This window comes from Tribolium castaneum, chromosome 1 (genome assembly GCF_031307605.1).
Source record: "Tribolium castaneum strain GA2 chromosome 1, icTriCast1.1, whole genome shotgun sequence".
NCBI lineage: Eukaryota > Metazoa > Arthropoda > Insecta > Coleoptera > Tenebrionidae > Tribolium > Tribolium castaneum.
Window position 1 is genome coordinate 32,258,155 of NC_087394.1, and position 18,911 is coordinate 32,277,065.

At 33.2% G+C, this 18,911-nt stretch overlaps 3 protein-coding genes across 4 annotated transcripts; 1 reads left to right on the plus strand and 2 right to left on the minus strand.

The window, feature by feature from the left end:
* Positions 1-6,413: 6,413 nt before the first annotated feature.
* LOC103312294 (uncharacterized) lies at positions 6,414-10,831 on the minus strand. 2 transcript variants are annotated; one of them, XM_015977757.2, is made up of 4 exons: positions 10,443-10,598; positions 10,079-10,389; positions 7,505-7,693; positions 6,414-6,692 (listed from the first exon to the last, which is right to left on the minus strand). In XM_015977757.2, the coding sequence occupies exons 2-4, from the start codon at positions 10,088-10,090 to the stop codon at positions 6,558-6,560; spliced, it is 336 nt and encodes a 111-aa protein (XP_015833243.1). In that variant the 5' UTR covers positions 10,091-10,389; positions 10,443-10,598; the 3' UTR covers positions 6,414-6,557. The 2 variants fall into 2 exon arrangements, with proteins under 2 accessions (XP_015833243.1, XP_008190816.1); XM_008192594.3 differs by lacking the exons at positions 10,079-10,389; positions 10,443-10,598 and adding an exon at positions 10,606-10,831.
* Positions 10,832-12,963: 2,132 nt separating this feature from the next.
* On the minus strand, positions 12,964-17,624 carry LOC103312293 (paramyosin). The gene is made up of 6 exons (XM_008192593.3): positions 17,445-17,624; positions 15,340-17,382; positions 13,903-14,251; positions 13,596-13,853; positions 13,303-13,545; positions 12,964-13,253 (listed from the first exon to the last, which is right to left on the minus strand). The coding sequence occupies exons 2-6, from the start codon at positions 17,376-17,378 to the stop codon at positions 13,014-13,016; spliced, it is 3,129 nt and encodes a 1,042-aa protein (XP_008190815.2). The 5' UTR covers positions 17,379-17,382; positions 17,445-17,624; the 3' UTR covers positions 12,964-13,013.
* Positions 17,625-17,661: 37 nt separating this feature from the next.
* On the plus strand, positions 17,662-18,870 carry LOC103312292 (uncharacterized). Its single transcript, XM_008192592.3, has 4 exons — positions 17,662-18,046; positions 18,090-18,266; positions 18,315-18,558; positions 18,611-18,870. The coding sequence occupies exons 1-4, from the start codon at positions 17,927-17,929 to the stop codon at positions 18,781-18,783; spliced, it is 714 nt and encodes a 237-aa protein (XP_008190814.2). The 5' UTR covers positions 17,662-17,926; the 3' UTR covers positions 18,784-18,870.
* The last annotated feature ends 41 nt before the right edge of the window (positions 18,871-18,911 follow it).

The window sequence follows — 18,911 nt, forward strand, 5'->3', positions numbered from 1 at the left end:
GCTTCCAGCTCCGGTAAATAAAAGAATAAAAGTGGCAAAAACTTGCCATTACCCACGACCTAGTTTCTGCTCACACATTATGAAAGTGATAATTTTGCTTGTAACTTGTAAACTGCTGATTCAAGTGGTGTCAAAACGATGACCGGTAACCCCCGGAATTACGGCTGGCCTAAGATGTTCCGCCCGATAGCAGCTTACATCCAACAATGCCCAAACTGTTTACAATATTAATCTCATCGCCTAAACTAACGCCCGACAACTAAGTCCATAAATCCCGCCAAGCAAACGTTGCCAATTTGGAAGTGAAACAGAAATCAAGCAAAAGTAGAAATGTATTTTCACCTCTGACCTTTGACAAAAGCCTGAAGTCCGTCGCTTTTAAGACTAATCCTCGAATCAAACGTTCGGCAAGGACGTCCCGGAATCTAGCACTGAATAAATATTTTTTTCGAGAATTAACCACACAAATCAATTTCAGTTGCGGAATTAAAACTTTCCAAAAACTCGTGTTTTAAAATCCCATCACTGAATGCCGGATAATTGCAAATCCTGCAATTTATTTCAACTAAAAAGTAATTCCGATTAAAATTAAATTAGGCTTGCCCTCATTTCTCATGACTACATTATTTAATTTCGCACAAAACGGTCAATTAAATAAATTTTGACAAGGTTTGTGCTTTTTCCACGCTGCCCATCCATGTACTTAATTAAAGTTATTTCAAATTAATTGGATTAAGTACCAAACAATTTATCAATTAAAAAAATCGGCGTGGTATTTCATCAGCGCAGACAAGCATCAAAGCCTGTTATTTATTCGCTGCGAACAAACTGCGGGGTTTAATCGCAATCATCCCTCTAAGTATTCAATAAATCTTAAAACGCTGACGCCGGTGTTAAAATCGGAGGAGAATACAAAAAAAACAGATGCAGCAAATGGAGGAAAAACGCAAAACAACTAAAAATACCTGCAGTTATTACGTCAGTGTGTCGCAATCCTTGCAACATGGTAGTGTAAACAAAGTCAACTTAATTCAAGTTTTGAATATTAATTAGTTCTCAAGTGGATGTACATTACCTGCTCAACTTTGCTGAAACGGTGATTTCCGCCTATGTGAGCTATCAACCCAAAGCTACGAGTGCAAAGCTCATAATTAGAGACACAATTTTTAAGAACTTTTTAGAGTTTTTTGAGTTTTTCAGTAGCTTACTTCTTCAAAATTTCAGTCTTAATATTTTTTTAGTTTTTTGTGTTTTACTAGCGTTTAAGTTTCTTTGTCAGTTTTTGAATTTTAGAATTCTAGGTAAATTATTTTAGGTAAAGTCCATTATTCTTTTCTTAATAGTGGAAAAGAGAAAAAATATTTTCTTAAGCCGCAGATACTAACCCTCTGCCTCACCTAAAATTATTTTCAAATATACATGGTGTTTCTGAAATGAGCTATAATACAAACTTATATTTTTTTAAATGAAACACTATATTTTTTTACATTTTTTGATGAAACTTTTAAAACTAATGATTTTGACTCAAACTTTTATTGGTCGTTTTTACCTGGTTTTTGAAGTATGTTAATGTTTTTAACGAAAATACGCTTTTTAAAAATTCATTACTGAAAAACTAAGACATCTAGAAAAGTCGGCCTTTCACCACTTGGAAGTAGAATGTTCAATCCTTAAGAAAGTATTTTTTCTTAGCCTATTTCGATCAAAAAAATAAACAAATTAAGAGGTTCGTTAACAGTTAAATAACTTAAAAAATGCAACACCCTATTTTTTCTTTTTGCATCTAAAAGACCTTTAAATTGTCTATCTAAAAACAATAACAGTTAAATGTCTCTTAAATTGAATTAAATAAAATATTTTTTTAATTTTAAACAAATTTTGTATCAGCCTTCATTTTGGAATGAAAAATAAGAAGTGTCAAAATTGCACTGTTCGCCAATTGTTAATTTTGATTTTAAAAATTTATTTCTTTTAATTATTATAATTATAATTATTAATTTTCCTAAACCGACAGTGTAAACTTCAATTAGTTGTGCGAAAGTACACTTTCTTAGGATAGTTTTTGTGTAATAAACTTAAAAAAGTGTGTTTTCGTAAAAAAAAACTAAGCAGAATCGACCATTTTATTCGCACCTAAAACACCTGACTGCTAATGTTTTATTAGTTCTTGAAGCAAGTAATTTGACCAATAAAATATAAAAATCTCCTCCTACTTGTTTATCTGGTGCACAAAAAGTTGCATGACGATTGAAGCGTTTGTCATTGGAGGGATATCGCACACCCAACTGTAAAATAGACCAATCATAAGGCGACTAAAACTGAGCAAAAAATTGATGTTTGATTATTTTGTAAATGTCGGGCAAACCATCCGGAATTCCTTGTTTTCTAAGAAAATTTCAAGTTTTCTATTACACTTGGGTTTAAAAATCGCGGATAAATTGTGGATCGATTTGTTTTTGATAAAGATTGAATCTCCCAATTATTTCGTATTTAAACTCAAATATTTCGCAAGTTTTTCAGCAATAACTCAATTGTCTCGCCAGATTCCCTGACAATATTCAGAAATGTACCAAATTAGGTCAAAAATCTTTGTGAATTGGAAACGTGAGATATGTTTTTATATAGACAATTCTAAGAAAAAAATAAAAAAATCAGAAAATTTATAACGATATTTAGATTCAACGGTTAATTAACTTTTTTTAAAGTTTTTGATGAATGAATACGGTGGCCAGTTGCGATTTTTCAACACACAAGCCAATTTCCCGGCTTAGTAATATTAATTTTTGATCAAATTATCGCAAGTGGAAAATTTGATTGCAACTGCCATGGGAAATCTTTCCCAGTTTTTCACGTATCGAATTATTCTCCAGGGGGGAAAATTTAAAACTAATTGCAGGGAAGCGACACAAAATTAAGCCCCACATGTCAGTGGCGTGGTTTCCCCCAAAATGTAAATGTGACCCGACACAAGCAAGTTTTATCTTATTTGTAGGTGTAAATTTACAAAGACCGTTTCAGTGTAACAATTTTATAATTCAAGTGGCTACATTTTCCTCAACCTATCTTTCCACATTTTTGCATCAACATAAAAATCCACTTTGAGGCAAATGGAACAATTACAGATTTCGTTTAACAAAAGGTTAACAACACACAATATCGTAATGAAGTTGCCTCCGGGTGTCTTCCTTCCGGCACTAATCAGATTATACTCGCATGTGTGCCTTTGATTGTGAGCCGATACACGTACAAAAAACCCAATTAATTATTCCATTGAATATGTATAAGTAGAGCACCAAGTGACATTGCTAATTATTTCCAGCCAAGGGTTTCCCTAGCCAGTATTTGACTAAAACCACGAGATCGTGCCCTTAGACCACATTTGTCAAAAAATGCAACTCCCAAGCCCTACATTTATATCTTCCAGCTTCATCGCCTTATAATGTTATTGGCAAAAAGTTGAAGGAGGATACTTGAATTTTCGCCGGGGAACTGTGAAAATTGATTTTATTGGATTAAATGCTTTGGAGATTTTGTGCGAGAATTTAGGGATTTTTCATTCGCTGCAAATACAATTTGAACAGTCCTGCCCCTATTCCACCACTTTATGCAATAATTTGTACGTTTTGCGGGAAATTGCCGGGTAAAAATAACTTAAAAATGTTCAGTTTTAGAATGAGTGGCAAAACGTGTCAGGACTTTAAGTTTGAAGCACGATAGTTTTACACAAGACACAGGTGTAGCTCTGAATTAAAGTTTCGAAGCCTCTCACTGCTTACTTTACTTACTTAAAGCATAAAGACTGGAATAACGCGAGTTTATAAAAAATTAACGGGTTTAACCCGCCAACAACCCCGGGATTTTATGAATTTCTAACTAACTAAACTAGAAGTTACAAGATGCATCAGCGCTTTGGAATAATTCTCAGTTAATAGGCACTCCATTAATCGTAAAACAAACACCAACTGTGTGAGTTTAAAATACTTAAGTGGTGTTTTTTCAACTGAACGACAAATAATGCATCCAAAGTGGTGTAAGCAGGCAAGGTGTCAAACTTTTAATACAATCACAGAAAGGGTCCAAGTTTTTCGTCACGAAACCAGCCGGTAAATCCTGAAACTTGCCATCAAGCAAGCAATATGAAATCCGTTCACGCGCTTCTTTAGATTTTGCGCCAATATTGGCATTCTATTAGCTATCACGAACGGAGACTATTCCTGCAGAATTCCACGTCCCTTGGGTATTTGTGAATACAACACGGATAAATTCTTCGCGAATATTTCGCGTTACTTATGACTCAGAACTGAAAGATTGGGACAAAGAGCAACCAAAAACTGAGATAAGCCTGCGATAATCCCCATCAGAGCTTCGTTCAGCCCTCCAGTGCACATATTCAAAGCGAAAAATGCAGACAGATAACACTTTACCTACGTGTCTGATGTCGAATCGATATCTTAATAAAAGCAACAGGCATGCGCCCCTAACCAGACAGATTAAAACTATTATCTCCTGCGATCCTTTCGACGTTAAAAAATGTTGGCAGAAATAAGTAGCGAAAAGTTAATCTCGTCTAACACAATAGTGATCGATCGTAAAATTTAGATTTACTCACTTCTACAAAGGTAAACTGGAAGGTAAATAAAAGTAAAGACTTTCAACTTAAGTAAGTTGTAAAACTTTTGATGTTTAACATGGAAGAATCGTAAATCCCAGACAGGCAACCAACTAGTGAAATGTAAAAGGACCAAAAACACACATCAAGTCTCTCATACGAGTTTAATACGAAAAAATTCCGGTTACTACCATTTATTAATAATACAATTGTTTTTAAATGATTCTCATCTAGTTAACTTTGAAATTCGTTTAAAAAATTGTGCCGCTCTGCTCAATTGAATTCTCTGTCAATGTCAAAATTGTGTAATTTACGAATTGTCAATTGATTAATTTAAAAAATTTCGTTAAAATGTTACATTTTTATTATTTTATTTCTGAATTGGAGACGTAATAAATGAAGAATGGTAATATTCGGTGTCTAAATGCCTGTCATTAACTCTATAAAGCGGTATTTCTGATTTTACATAGGAAATTCACAGACGACTAGATAAAAATCATTTAAAAACATATTGTAAAAATTCGCTTATTTCCTGGACATTTTTTTAATTCAAAGTTCGTTGCAAGTAGCGTTGGAGTTTTTTTTTAGTTCTTTCTGTACACCTCACACATTAAATAGTTTGAAAATCTGATTCTTTATGATATTGTTTTTCAAACTAACTTTAACTTTAAATGTGATTTTTCTTAATATTTTTAATGAAAATATCAACCAAACGATGCCCTGTATTATGAATTATTACGGACAGTAGAAGAAGAAAATATTGGAAGTAATAAAAAATTTCGGTTACTACCATTTATTAATAATACAATTGTTTTTAAATGATTCTCATCTAGTTAACTTTGAAATTAGTTTACATATAAAAAAATTGTGCCGCTCTGCTCAATTGAATTCTCTGTCAGTAGATGTCAAAACTGTGAAATTTACAAATTGTCAATTAATTAATTTAAAAAATTTCGTCAAAATGCAACTAAATTGTTACATTTTTATTATTTTACTTCAGAATTGGAGACTTAATAAATGAAGAATGGAAATATTCGGTGTCTAAATGCCTGTCATTAACTCTATAAAGCGGCATTTCTGATTTTACATAGGAAATTCACAGACGACTAGATAAAAATCATTTAAAAACATATTGTAAAAATTTGTTTATTTTTTGGACATTTTTTTAATTCAAAGTTCGTTCCAAACAGCGTTGGAATTTTTTTTGAGTTCTTTCTGTACACCTCACACATTAAATAGTTTGAAAATCTGATTCTTTAAGATTTTGTTTTTCAAACTTACTTTAACTTTAAGTGTGATTTTTCTTAATATTTTTAATAAAAATATGAACCAAAATATAAATTATTACGGGCAGGAGAAGAAGAAAATATTGGAAGTAATAACAGGTAGATATTACTGACTTTGCATCATCTTATAAACAAATCGAAGGTTAAATATTGGCAATGTGGTAAGCAATCGTATCAACCAGCCAACTATAAAATAATCTGTTTAAAAATATTTAAGCAATTTTATGACCAAACGTCGAATAAACTCTGAATGTGTTTACCTTTATTTTTAATTTTTATTTTAATAAAAATATTTATTGACTATACACGGTATTTATACTCTACGAAGTATTTTAGGAAAATATTTTTGATTATATAGAGTATAGCTGAGACACTTTGTATAATCAAAAACTTGTTTGTGGAATATGTTTTTAAATAATGACTGAGCTACAGAGGATGGCAGCAGGGCTGGACACCCTGTATGTATTGCTCATTCTAGGGAATAAAATATTTTTATATTTATTAAATAATCATTAAAATTAAATTATCAAAATTTTAATGCAATGTTTTGCAACATCCCAAACAACATAATACCTAATTACAATATATTATCCTATTAATGTAAATATTGTAACAAATATACAAAATGCGTTCATCGTATAAAACAATAAATATTGTATCAATTACGCTACGGAATAGGACCTAGAAAAAATTTGTGGCTTCTGGGACGTGGATGGTTTGGGATTTGTAAGACTGCTGTCCCCAGAAGGATTCTCAGAAACAGTTTTAATGTCTTCCAGTGCTTCGGTGGTTTCATCCTAGAAATAATAAACAGTACTTCAAAAAAGATTTAGTAGAAAGTAACCGCTGCTTTTATAAGAGTTCATAAAACGCCATAACTTTTACACACAGCTTTATTGACATTAATGAGCCTCGTAAAATGTGGAAACTAAGTAAAAATTATTTGTTTTAATACTGTCAAAGAGGAGAATCTCAAATAAACACTAGGGAGTTATAGGTGGGCATGAAATAGGTTACATCCGGTAAAATGCAAACACAACTGTGAATTTTTACGCTGTTATTGGAATCAATCATCAGGAAGTCCAATCAATCATGCAAGGAATCCGGAAGTTTTGTGTGCTTTATCGGCCAAATTCATTATTTAAAAATTTAAAAAACGAATAAATTCAAACTTGTGTACAAAATTTGTAGAAACTGCCATAAAACTTGAAACGTGCTTGCAAATGTACAAAGGATGTGTAAAGAGATAATTCGAGATCAATGGACACGTTAAGCTGTTTCCAATAATCGCGTCTATTTTTATTTTAGACGCAAAACGCCAACTTCCTTGAAAGTTGAAACTTTGGCCGGGATTTGCCGTGAATGGAAAAATGTATGAATATTTTATGACGTCTCTGATTGATTGTTCTTATGCAGGAGTAGAATAAACTCCCACACTATCGATTTATGTCTTAGTTTCTCAGATTTATTTTACAGCAAAGGTGAGCAAATTGCTTTCGTTAATACCGTTGTAGAGGTAAAATTCCGTTTATTTCCAAACTTGTTCTTTAATTTAATAATATTTTTCATTGCAAACACAAATAAAATGCAAATTTTCTAACGAACTTACGGTAAAAAGTTTGCCGCGAGACCTGGAAGCGTATAGAATCCAAAGCACGTAGAAGAACATAATCAGTGCCGGTAAAAAAAATGCTGCATATTCGGGCGTCCCTCGAGCCATCGCCTGGTACAAACCGAATAAAGAAACAAAAATTGCTATCACAGTCGCTACATATCTTCCCGTTCTGCGGCGCTCCTCCTGTAAATAAATTTTGATTAAGGCACGGATGGCTAATCCAAATCTTGGAAAGCTTAATTAACAAGAGAAAATGCACTACGCAAGATAATGAGTGAGGGAAAATGTCCCATTTTCATTTTAAGCACAAAGCTTTTTAACGGAAACAAAGAAATTATGAAAATGAATGAATGCACGTAGCCCCAAACCCGCCCGAAAAAATTCTAAACATCCAGACGGAGCAATAAACTGCCATTTTTCTCGAGTCAATTTTTTATTTTAAAGATTTGGAACACTGCAAGCAACGAGCTAAAAACATGAAAGCGTTTTTTACAAAAGCATCAGTTTGTGTTTTGATTTCATTTTCTTTGTTACGAGTGAATGATTAATTCATTATTCGCTTGACCATTTCTGGCATTGTCAAGACGATATATCATTAGAAGCCTTTGTTCCAAAACTGCAATTTACTAATAAAAATCACTACTAGTACTTCAAAAGCAGCTTTGCTACAATATAATATGGGACAAAAGTTGGGCTAGTTATACCTAGATTGAAGGTATTTTGAACAAGAAGGTTTGAACTTTATGAGCGAATCTAATTTAAATTGTAGCAAGTTCGAATCAACAAACTTAATATTAACTCGTTCGAAGACTGCAAATTCAAAATATGTGATTTATCAATACTTCGTTATGAATTTATAAAGTCAGAAATAAAATATAAGGTGGTCCGTTCAGAGAAGAAAAGTTATCAGTCCTTGGGGCATACAGGATTTATTAAATGAATTTAAAATTGTGTTACGTTGCTTTTTTTTAACTTTTTTATGAATAAGTTTATTTTAGGAAAAGTAGGCGTATTTCATTCAACTTTTATACAAAAAATATTCATTTTTTCATACTGGTATAATAATACTCTACCTTCATGATCTCTTCATTCATTTAAATAAAACAGACCTTTAAATAAAGAAATTACATTTTTCAATAAATTAAAGCACCTAATATTTTTGTTTTGTGAAGATAATTTAATTCACAAAGAATGTACCTAAAGTAAAATAAAGAAAACAGTTCAGGTAATGTAGTATTTTTTCAATTTTTTTCTGTTCTGCTGTAAATAATAATAATAATAATAATAATAATCGTAATTTTATTAAAAAAATACATACAAACTCTATGGGGCGAAGTCTAGCCAAAAGGTATTCAACTCAACATCCAAAATAACAAAAAAATATATAAAATTAAACAAAAGAGAAAATACACAAATGAACATACGGAGAAGAACTAAAAAGTAAAAAAACAAAAGGTGAAAAAAAAACAGCTCCATTTAACACTCTATCAGGGAGGCCAATAATTCAGTGTTGCCAATATATTTTTTCCCCCATTCTTTAAAAATCACGGGGTAAAGAAAATGTAAAAAAGAATAAAAATGAAAATAAAAATGCAGCATGTATTGATAAAAATGTGAGAACAAGAAACTTTCTAGAGTTGTAAGAAATTTAATCACTGAAACGTTCCACATAGAATTAAAAACTTTAACACCATTGTAAAATAACGACCGTTGAAAGATGGAAATACTATACTGAGGCGTTAAAATTTGAGTAACATGACATCAATTTTTTTTAAGAGAAATTAACATATTTTTTGGTGTATGTACCGATTACAATAAATTGTATTTAGTACTTTATGATTTTTCTTAATATTCTTTTAAACTTTTGTATGATATTGCTGCCCCTAAGTATCTGAATGACTTCATTTTTCCCCAGTTAATTTTGAAATATGGAATTTTCAGTTTTATCATTTTGTTTCCTTTAATATCATATTTCTACAATTGTACGTTAATCCGGTGAGGAGATTTTTATGTGATTTAAAAATGCGCGTTCTTGTAACTGTGGCATAAACATTTTGATCCGAAACCATTTTTTTTGCAAAAATATTCTGCAAATTTGTCGTGTTGCCCAAAACCATAAGATACACTATTTTAAATATCGTTTAGTAACTTTTGCATTAGTTTATCTTCACATTTCTGTCACAATTTTTGAGATATACAAAAATATTCTTGATTACTTGGTGGTACAAAAGTTATTATTAAATTATAAAAAAGTTTTATTTGAAAAAAAAATAGAATAAAATCAATAGATCAATAATGCAGTAAGTGAATTTTACTCAGAACAAAACTAGTTCGAATTACATTGTCACTGACAAACATTAAATTAATCGACAATTAAAATTTGATTGCAACTAAATGTTGTGTAAACCGGCTCTAGCACTATTAAAAAATTTAATTATTGATTTGCTTAATTACCATAATTTAACAGACAAAATTTGAATTTAAAACTTTATAGCCGAATTCTCTTCCATGAGGTATTTTTGCAATATTATTTGAGCATTTATTTTTAAGGATAAAAAATAAACTCACTTTAATCTTCATTTATTTATTCTTTTCGCACGTTTTCTCGAACCATTCATGAGCAACAAAAACATATAAAGCGTTTTAAACGCTTGTGGTAAGTTTAAAATTTCAGGAATGTTATCCATTTTTACATTTGTCCATATACACGATTTTGCTGAAAACGGCAACATTATAAATTTATTGCCAAATAAATTACAAATATCCTCGTAAGCGCAGCAAAATCCGAACATTTTCAACCGGTTGCTTATTCCACATAATCTTGATATTCGGGGCAATCGGAAGAGAATTTAAAATTAATGGAAGTTATAACCAGACATCTGCAATAAACAGACAGGTAATTTATGGTAGTTTGCCAGCCATAAGTTACCACCTCGGCGGAAAATGTAGCTACTTCTGCTTTGATGCTAGATTTATATCAACTGTTTGGTTGCATTTTAATCACATTTGCTTCCACAATTCACAAAATGCAGCTTTGAAGTTAGACTAGTTTGCTCTCAAAATTGGCATAAATATTTATGGGAACGCAAGTTTACCCTCAAAGCTTCACTTGGAGGCTCCTGCACCACAAAGCTCTCCTTCACTTCGGACACTTGCACCATTTTTCACTGCACTCGCATTTTGGAGGCCGATTGACGGGAGAGCCGTTCACAAATGACGGCTTGGAGTAAATTAAGAAGCTGCGGGTGTTGAACGTGCAACACGTCATAGTGTACACCAAAACTTTGAGTAAAAAAAAATCAACAGCTCCGATGAAACGAAAACTGATTGATAGCAGCTGTGTCTTAACCAAAACACGGTGTCTGTTCCCTTTTGTTGCGTTTTATGCGAAACAGTAAAATTTAATTGCATTGGGAACACAATCCCAAACATTTAGCTATTTTTACCCTAAGGATAATTACTTTTTATTAAAAATATGCACGCAAATACTGAATTTCTTAAAATGGCTTTGTGTTTGATGTTTTACGCCGCTTATTTACGAGCTTACAATAAAAGTCTTCCATAAATATTGCAATTTAAAAATACCGCCCACTATAAACAACAATTATAATTTAAATCCAGCGCAGAATGTGAGTTGGAAAAATATATTTGCCCACTTCTGTGCCGATTTAAGCCGGTGGGCAAATCGGGGTCAACTATGGGATTATCGTAATCGATTCAATCATTCATACGGACATAATGGTTCACTAGGTCGTTGTTAATTTAAAGCAGGTCACAGCTCGGACGAGTTGAAACGCATTTTTATCAGAAATAAATGTCAAAATCGTTATCGATCTGCCAACAATCAAGTTGTTCAAACATAAAACCGCACACTTCATTTTATACTTTTCCTTAAAAAGGATCATTATACTTTGTGGATGTCATAGTCAGGTCTTCCGGGCCCGGGATTCCTCTCAAACGTTTTTAATTACCGGCAGTATTAGAACTTTCCTTGTAATTTTGTAATTATGACTTTGCAGCCACATTTTCTGAAACTCAAGTATTTTGTTCCGCTTTGTTATTCTAAATATTCAGTTGCGCCGCAGACTAGTCTAGCGTGTCGCAGAATGCGAAATAAAATATAAGGTTTCTGGTAGACCTCACTAAAGAAAGTTATTCATCCTTTGGGTACGTTAGATTTTATTATGAGATTTTTGTCGTTTTTACACAACCAGTTTATGGTATCCGAAGAAAATTAAAATCGGCTGAATTGCTCGATAAAATCAAATATAAAAATTTAATGAAGGTAATGCAAAGTCGGAACTTTGCTTGTGTTTGATATTAAATACAAAAAAATGAAGAAAGTTATTCGACTTTGCGCCGAAAAGCCCGTTATATGAGCGAGTTTTGTTTTCTTAAACGAACATAAAAACTGACTAAAGGGAGATGTTGAATTAAGTTTTTAATTATGCACTTATTTTAGAATAAACAGAATGGAGCACCAACATTATTACCTAGATAATGGCAGCATTACAGCTGAAACCAGTCTATAATTTAATCTTAAAGTTTAATGGTCTTAGCTGTAGCCGGTAACAGACTAAAAGGACCAAAGGGACGGCTTTATTCAAGCTTTCAAATTCACAAAGTGCATTAAACAAAACAGTGCAATTTTTTTTTAACTCTTTTTGTTTTTACATTTTTTAATATTTTTATTTTTAAATCGTACCAAACTCCACAACCCAGTTGAAATGATTGATTTTTTTTGTTTATTTATGTCGAGATTTCGCTCAAAAATAAATGAAACTAAGATAAACACGCAAGATCTCTGAAATAAAATGAACTAAATCGCGTGAAACTGTTAAACTGACTTCTGTAGTAATTTTTCAGCCCGTTTTAGTAATTTTTTTTGAAAAAAAAAGTCCTCTCACCGAAAAAAGCAAACTGGATAAATTTTGGGTTTGTTTTACGCAATTTTATGCTATAATTAGCTGTTTCTAGCTGGTAAATGTGTTAAGACACAAAAATAAAGATATTTTCGACGAAATTAAAAAATTTCTCCGCCTTATTTTGAAAAATCTTACAAATAAATAAAAATATTTACTTACTTACCTTCTTTTTCGCTTTATTTTTTAATTTGTTACCTCCTATTTCACTTTATTTTTTGAAGAAATTTTTCGAAATAAATGAATTTCTGACTGTCGAATACTTAAATGCAAGAGTAGTTTTTGACCTGACCATTTTTGATGACTTTTAAAGCCAAATGAAAAAGTCTCTTAAGTAAACCTGAAAGTTGGAAGTTCCTTCCTTAGAAAAAAATCTAAGGTTTGAAAAACGCAGTTGGAAATCGAAGGCTGATATCGCAAGCACGACAACCTGACAAATTACTCCATAAACCTTTGAGACTTTATATTTTCATAAATATTTCAGTGGGACGTTGAGGAATTTGTGCAAACAGGAAATAAACGTGGGCAGAATAAACGCAAAAACTTTATTTTTTTGTAAATACTGGTTTAATACTTGCACATCACAAATAATTTCTTTCAGAAATCTGATTCTGTAAAACACAAATTTCATTTCGAAGCGTATTCAGGCAATCTTGGATATCACTAAGCGGGGTCTCTTGAACGGGCGTTTTATTCTCTTCTAATAATTTATTAATGTAACCATCGTCGTACCTTGTAGGACTGGGAAAATTTGATAGAAGAGGCATGCTGTCAAACTTTTCTTTCCCCTTAAAGCTGCTATTAACATACTCTTTCAGAGCCTGAAAATTCAAACTAGCAAATCGACTTTATAATAATTTCATGACTTACCTTATTGTGATCCACGTGAATTTTCAAAGCGACTTTTAAGTCGTTACACAGCCTTTGTAAAAAGTATTTTTCATTCTTTAGTGAGTCAATTTCATTTTTAAAAACAAGAAGTTGGTTCTTCAGACCAGTAATAAGCTTTTGCAAATTAACTTCCTTCTCCAAGCAAGTGTTTTCGAGGTGTTTTCTCTGCAAGTTTAATTCGTTTACCTCTTCAGTCCTTTGCTGAAGACACGAATTAATGTGCTACAAAAAATTAAGTAGGAAAAGAATTCGCTAATGAAGGAAAATTATACTTGTAGTTCTTTAGTTAGGTAAACATTTTTCCCCGAAAGATTCTCGAGTCTTTTACCCAGCTGCTCCTTTTCATTATTAAATTTCGAACAAGTGTTTTCCAACTGAATTAATCCATTTCGCGTAATTTCGTGTGTAGCTTTCTCTTCCGATAACAATTTTTCTAAGTTAGCTAATTTGGCACCCAATGCGTTATTACTTTCAACAAGTGTTTCCACCTTGGCAGTGAGCGAAGTCATCTCTAATAACAGACGTTCATTCTACAAATAAAAATTACAAACGTAAAATCGAAACATGTTGACACAATACCTCATGTTGCAAGTTTAGAATTACTTCATCTTTCGCCTCGCATTTGCACCTCTTTAGCGCATCAGCGAGGTTACTTTTTTCCAATTCTTCACATTTGGTACACGGATTAGTTAACTCCTTTTCAAGTTTTTGTTTTAATTTTTCATTAATTGCCAAATAATTATCTACACAATCTTGTAACTTATTTATTTCGCAATCTTTCATCTCTAGCTGTAACTTCAACGTGTTACACTCGTCTGATAAATTGTTATGTAGTTCTTGCAAATATCCATTATGTTTTTCCGCTACATTTCTACCTTTCATGTGCTCGCGAACTTTCCGTAACAATGTGCGGTAATTTCTCTCGTATCTGAAATGACAAATTATGTGATAAATTTAAGGTGATAAAAAATGATAAAGATTAATGATTTCATTACAGGATACGTCTACGATAAATCAACAAAATCAAAGTATCGCGTTACCGAATTTAATGCAAGACAGAACAATTTATGAGTGCATTTTTTGCGAGCGAAACGAGAACGCTGATGCGGTCTAACTACACCTAATTAAGCAGATCCGTCATCGAAAATTTAGCAAATAAACAGGAAACTAGTAACAGCCGAAACATGAAATTTCGTTGTTAAAAAAATCATTATGATATTAAAATATCAACTTTTTTGTCACTAAATGAACTGAAACGGATTAAAAATCGAAAAATAAAAAAAATGCATTACAGAAAAAATATAGTTATTAATAGAGTGCGAAAACACAAGCTTAGAGTTCGTTATGCAACGAGCTTATGCGAGAACCTTAAGCGTTTTCGTATGAGTGTTATTCAAAATTTTTTTGGAACATTTTAATTTACGTTGCTATGGGAAGCATGTTTTAAAATAGTGAAAACACGTTGCTATCGAAAAAAAGTACTTTATTGACTCATAACATCAAAGATGGGAACGTTTGGCACACCCTGTAACTAACTCTACTTTTCGCGAGATAAAATCACTTTCAGAAGCAACAAAGAAAGTTGATTTTCGTCTCATAGCGTGAACTACATATTGATTTATTGTCTAATAATAAACTACAACAAGATTTTCTATCCAAGACATGATGACAAAGCTAGCAGACACACGCCAGATCAAAGCCTCTCTCTTATTCATTTTTTGTTTCCCATTTTCACTTGCAAATTAAATTATTTACCTACTCCCACGGAAAAAGAGAGTGAACAGCAACATGCCCAAAAAATCAATTTTCGATTAAAAAAACCGTTTTAAGGCCAAAAATCGCGTGAAACACATAAACGCAGAAATTCCCTCAAATAATCCCTGCGAAAAATCGCAGAGGCGGTTTAATGTGATCATGTTTACAAATTCCACGCCAAAAAATTGCAACATACAAATCCAAAACGCTTAAACAAATACAATAACACGAGGGAATGGGGGCAGCGTAATTAAAACTTACCGTCGTTGTTTGTCTTTCTCCTCTTGGATTTTAACTTGTAGCAGTGCTTGCAAGTGCTTGTACTTTTCGCTCTGGTCGCAACCCTTGCTATTTTCACACAATGCTTTCAACATTTTCATATTTTCGTCGCTCCGTTTTGAAAAACTTCTGCACCGCTCCTCAATTTTCTCAACGCGATTCATTAGAAACTTTTTCAATTTTGCGATTTTTCGCCTCAGTTCGGCGATGTTGCGGTCTTTGGTCGCAATTTCGGTCGCGTTGCATTGAAATTGTGCAACAATCCGATTTAGTAATAATTTAATATAGTCGGAGTGATTGCCACTTGACACAGAACGGCGGTTAGAGCCATCTTCACCGATATTACAGCTTTTGCAGATGTATTCCATTACATCAACAGCTCGACTCGTGTTGTTATTTTCCTCCGGCTTCGTTTGTAAACCTTCAATGGCTTTATTTAGCGAATTAATCTCGTTTAAATAATTTTCTTTCGCAAATTCCGCCTCCTTATTCGCTCTCTCCACAAAAGCAAGCCGTTCATTCAATTTGGCAACGTGCTCTGCATCCCGCGCCGTGTTTTCCTCCAATTCGCTTAACGCACGTTGCAGTCGAACTATTTCCAGGTTCTTCCGACTTAGCTCGTCTTTCAACCGCTGGTAACCGCATCTGAACGAATTAAACTGCGCTTTTATCGCCTTCACCGACTTCTCAACAACGTCTTTCTCCTCATTTTTTAATTGCAACTCAGTTTCGAGTTTCGCGCAGTTTTTATGCAAATCCGCCAATTTCCGGCTCTCCTCCACCTGCTTATCCATCGCTTGCGATAATTTGCATTTCAATTCTTTTTTACTGCTTTCCAACTGCTCGATTGTGTTTTCCTTCTCGTTCAAACTGTTTTGCAACAACAAACATTTCGCCAAAACCTCCGAATTTTCCCTGGAAAGGTTGGCGAAATTTTTTTGCTGGTGCTCAAAGTCCGACTTAATTTTAGCAACGTCGCTCGTTAAATCGCTAATAACTGTCTCATAATAAGTGCTAATGCCGTCAATGTCGACGGGAGGGTTAATTTTATTAAAATTTTCAAGCTTGATAGGCGTGTCAGTGGAGTTTTCAAATTGCTTCAAAATCCTCTCCTTTTCCTTCAGCGAACTCAAGCGCAACTCGTCGCAAACGCACTTCAAATTGCTCAATTCGAGCCCCATTTCCTGAATTTTTTGCCCTTGTAAGGCTGTGGTTTTTTTATTTTGCAAAAGCTGCGCACTCAAGTCGCTTTTCTCGGCCTGCAGTTGGTGCAGTTCGTGTTTGTACCAATTTTCCGATTTCCGGACGTATTCCAACTCGGTTGTAAGTAAATCAAGCTCGTGGACTAACTTTACGTTGTTTTGGGTCAGGTTTTGTAGCTCAACGTGTTGGTCGGAGATTTTTTTCTTCAATTCTTCGATACAATGCAACTTTGCGACCAAATCTAATTTTAAGTCACTTGTTTCAGACTTTAAGTTACAATAATCACTTTCAATCTCACTCTTTTGATAAGTACATTGGCGTAGTTCATTTGATAGCGAATAGTTCTGGTTGGATAACTCCTGATTGTTTTTCTCAAGCTTTAACATTTTGTTCTGCAAGTCTGTGTTACTTTTGGTTTCACAGACGTTAAGAAGCCTCTGGATTTGGGCGTTGGCTTCTAACAACTTTTTCTCGAGTTGATTGTTTTGTTTGAGCAATGTCTCGACCTTGTCATTGTATAAAATAGCTTTTTTCTTCTCCAAATTGTATAACTGGTTTTTGTAATTTTCATTCTCCTTGAGTGAATTTTGTAATTGAACAGTCAAAGTTTTAATTTGGTTTTCGTACCACGTTGTTATATGGTTTCTCCTGACACTTGCCTTAACATTGGGAGAACTTCCAGGATCGATAAGTTCCTTTAGTCTCAAAAATTCACCTTGATATTCACTCAAGCCTGAGAGTGTTGACAGGTTTGAAGAACCACATTCTGAAGCTTTAGAAGACTCAGAACAGTCTGATAATACTTCGGAATTATCCATACGGCTAAAATACAATAATCTCGACATACTTTCAAGTTCACATCATACATAAAATTAAACTATTACCTTCACTATCAATATTTTGCTTGTTATTTTGATGCAAAAACTTTCAGGACAAAGCGAACGGTGTGGACGGAAGAAAATAAGTCCCCCATAACTCCGGTACATTTCATTTTCAAGATTAAAAACTTAATCATTAAATAAACACAAATTACACGAACAATTAAGCAACAACAAATACTGTCATTATTGACATTTGGCACGTGGCAAACGGTCACGTGGTACTCTACCTGTCAAGCGGTGGGGTTTTTAATTTAGTTTTGGCGGTTTTTGGCTAAATGCCACATAGAATATTCGTGTGTGTGTGTCTCGTTTTTTCGTTTTCATGACTTTTGGGCACATAAGTGGTGCAAGCCCCAATTGCAGTGAATTTGTGTGTCAGCGGTAGTGCTGTTTGTGGTTATGTTGTCGGCGTCATCCGTCAGAATTTGAATTTGAAAAAAGTCAGAAGTTTGCGAGTTAAAATAGATTCTATTGATCTAACAATAATGGATCAGTTGGAAGACGTTGACGAAGTTTTGCGAGAAATTGAGAGGAAGTATTCGAGTTCGTCCAGTATTGAGTGCCCCAAGAGTGACTTGGAGGAGCAGCTGCAGCTCTTGTCACAGGTATGTAAGTTTACAGTAGCCCTCATGTAGTGATTGAGTTCAGGATTTTGAGACATTGGGTCTTCCACCAATCGACTTGGCAAAGTCTGGCACAGAATTGTTGGAACAAGTTGTAAATAATTCGCTTTTGTTGGTTCAATTACACAGAAAAACGATATCGCAGATGTCCGATTTGGGTATTTGTAATCGCTCAAAAGAGATAAAAAATAACGACTTGGAGGTGCGTGTCGTGATATTTTTAGTCACTTTGGTGCAATCACTGTTTCAGAAAGACATCGTTCATTTGAAACTTAAACTTAGGGCTGTTGAGGGGCAAAATCTAAAGTTAGAAAGACAATTAACTAAAGTAAATAGCGAATGTGACGCGTTGAGTAAGAAAGTATCACTGCATAACACAGAGACTGATAAGTTAAAGCAATATCACAAAGCAAAGCTGAACGAATTGGTTCATCATGTAAATAGTTTGAAAAATGAAAACCACCATTTGCGAGAAATGTGTGGTAAAGATATTGGTAAGAGGCTCATTTGTACTTTTCGATGATTGATGAATAAATATTTTTGTAGACAAATACTTTAGCAAGGAAGATAGATTTTTGAAAATATTGAAAAAGCACAAACAGACTGAAGAAGTGTACAAAAGTGCCTTACAGAAACTCGAGGATAACAACACGGAGATTATGAATGAGATTTTAAATCTGAAGGAGGAATTAGCTTTAGCATATCTGAAAAAAGATTAGAATAATTTTTACAACTTTGATTGTTTTAAATTTAAGACTTATGTACTTATTATGAATTATATTTTTAATAAAAACTGCACGTAAAAATGCTTTTTCTTAAACCGTCCGTAATAACTCATACTCATTTC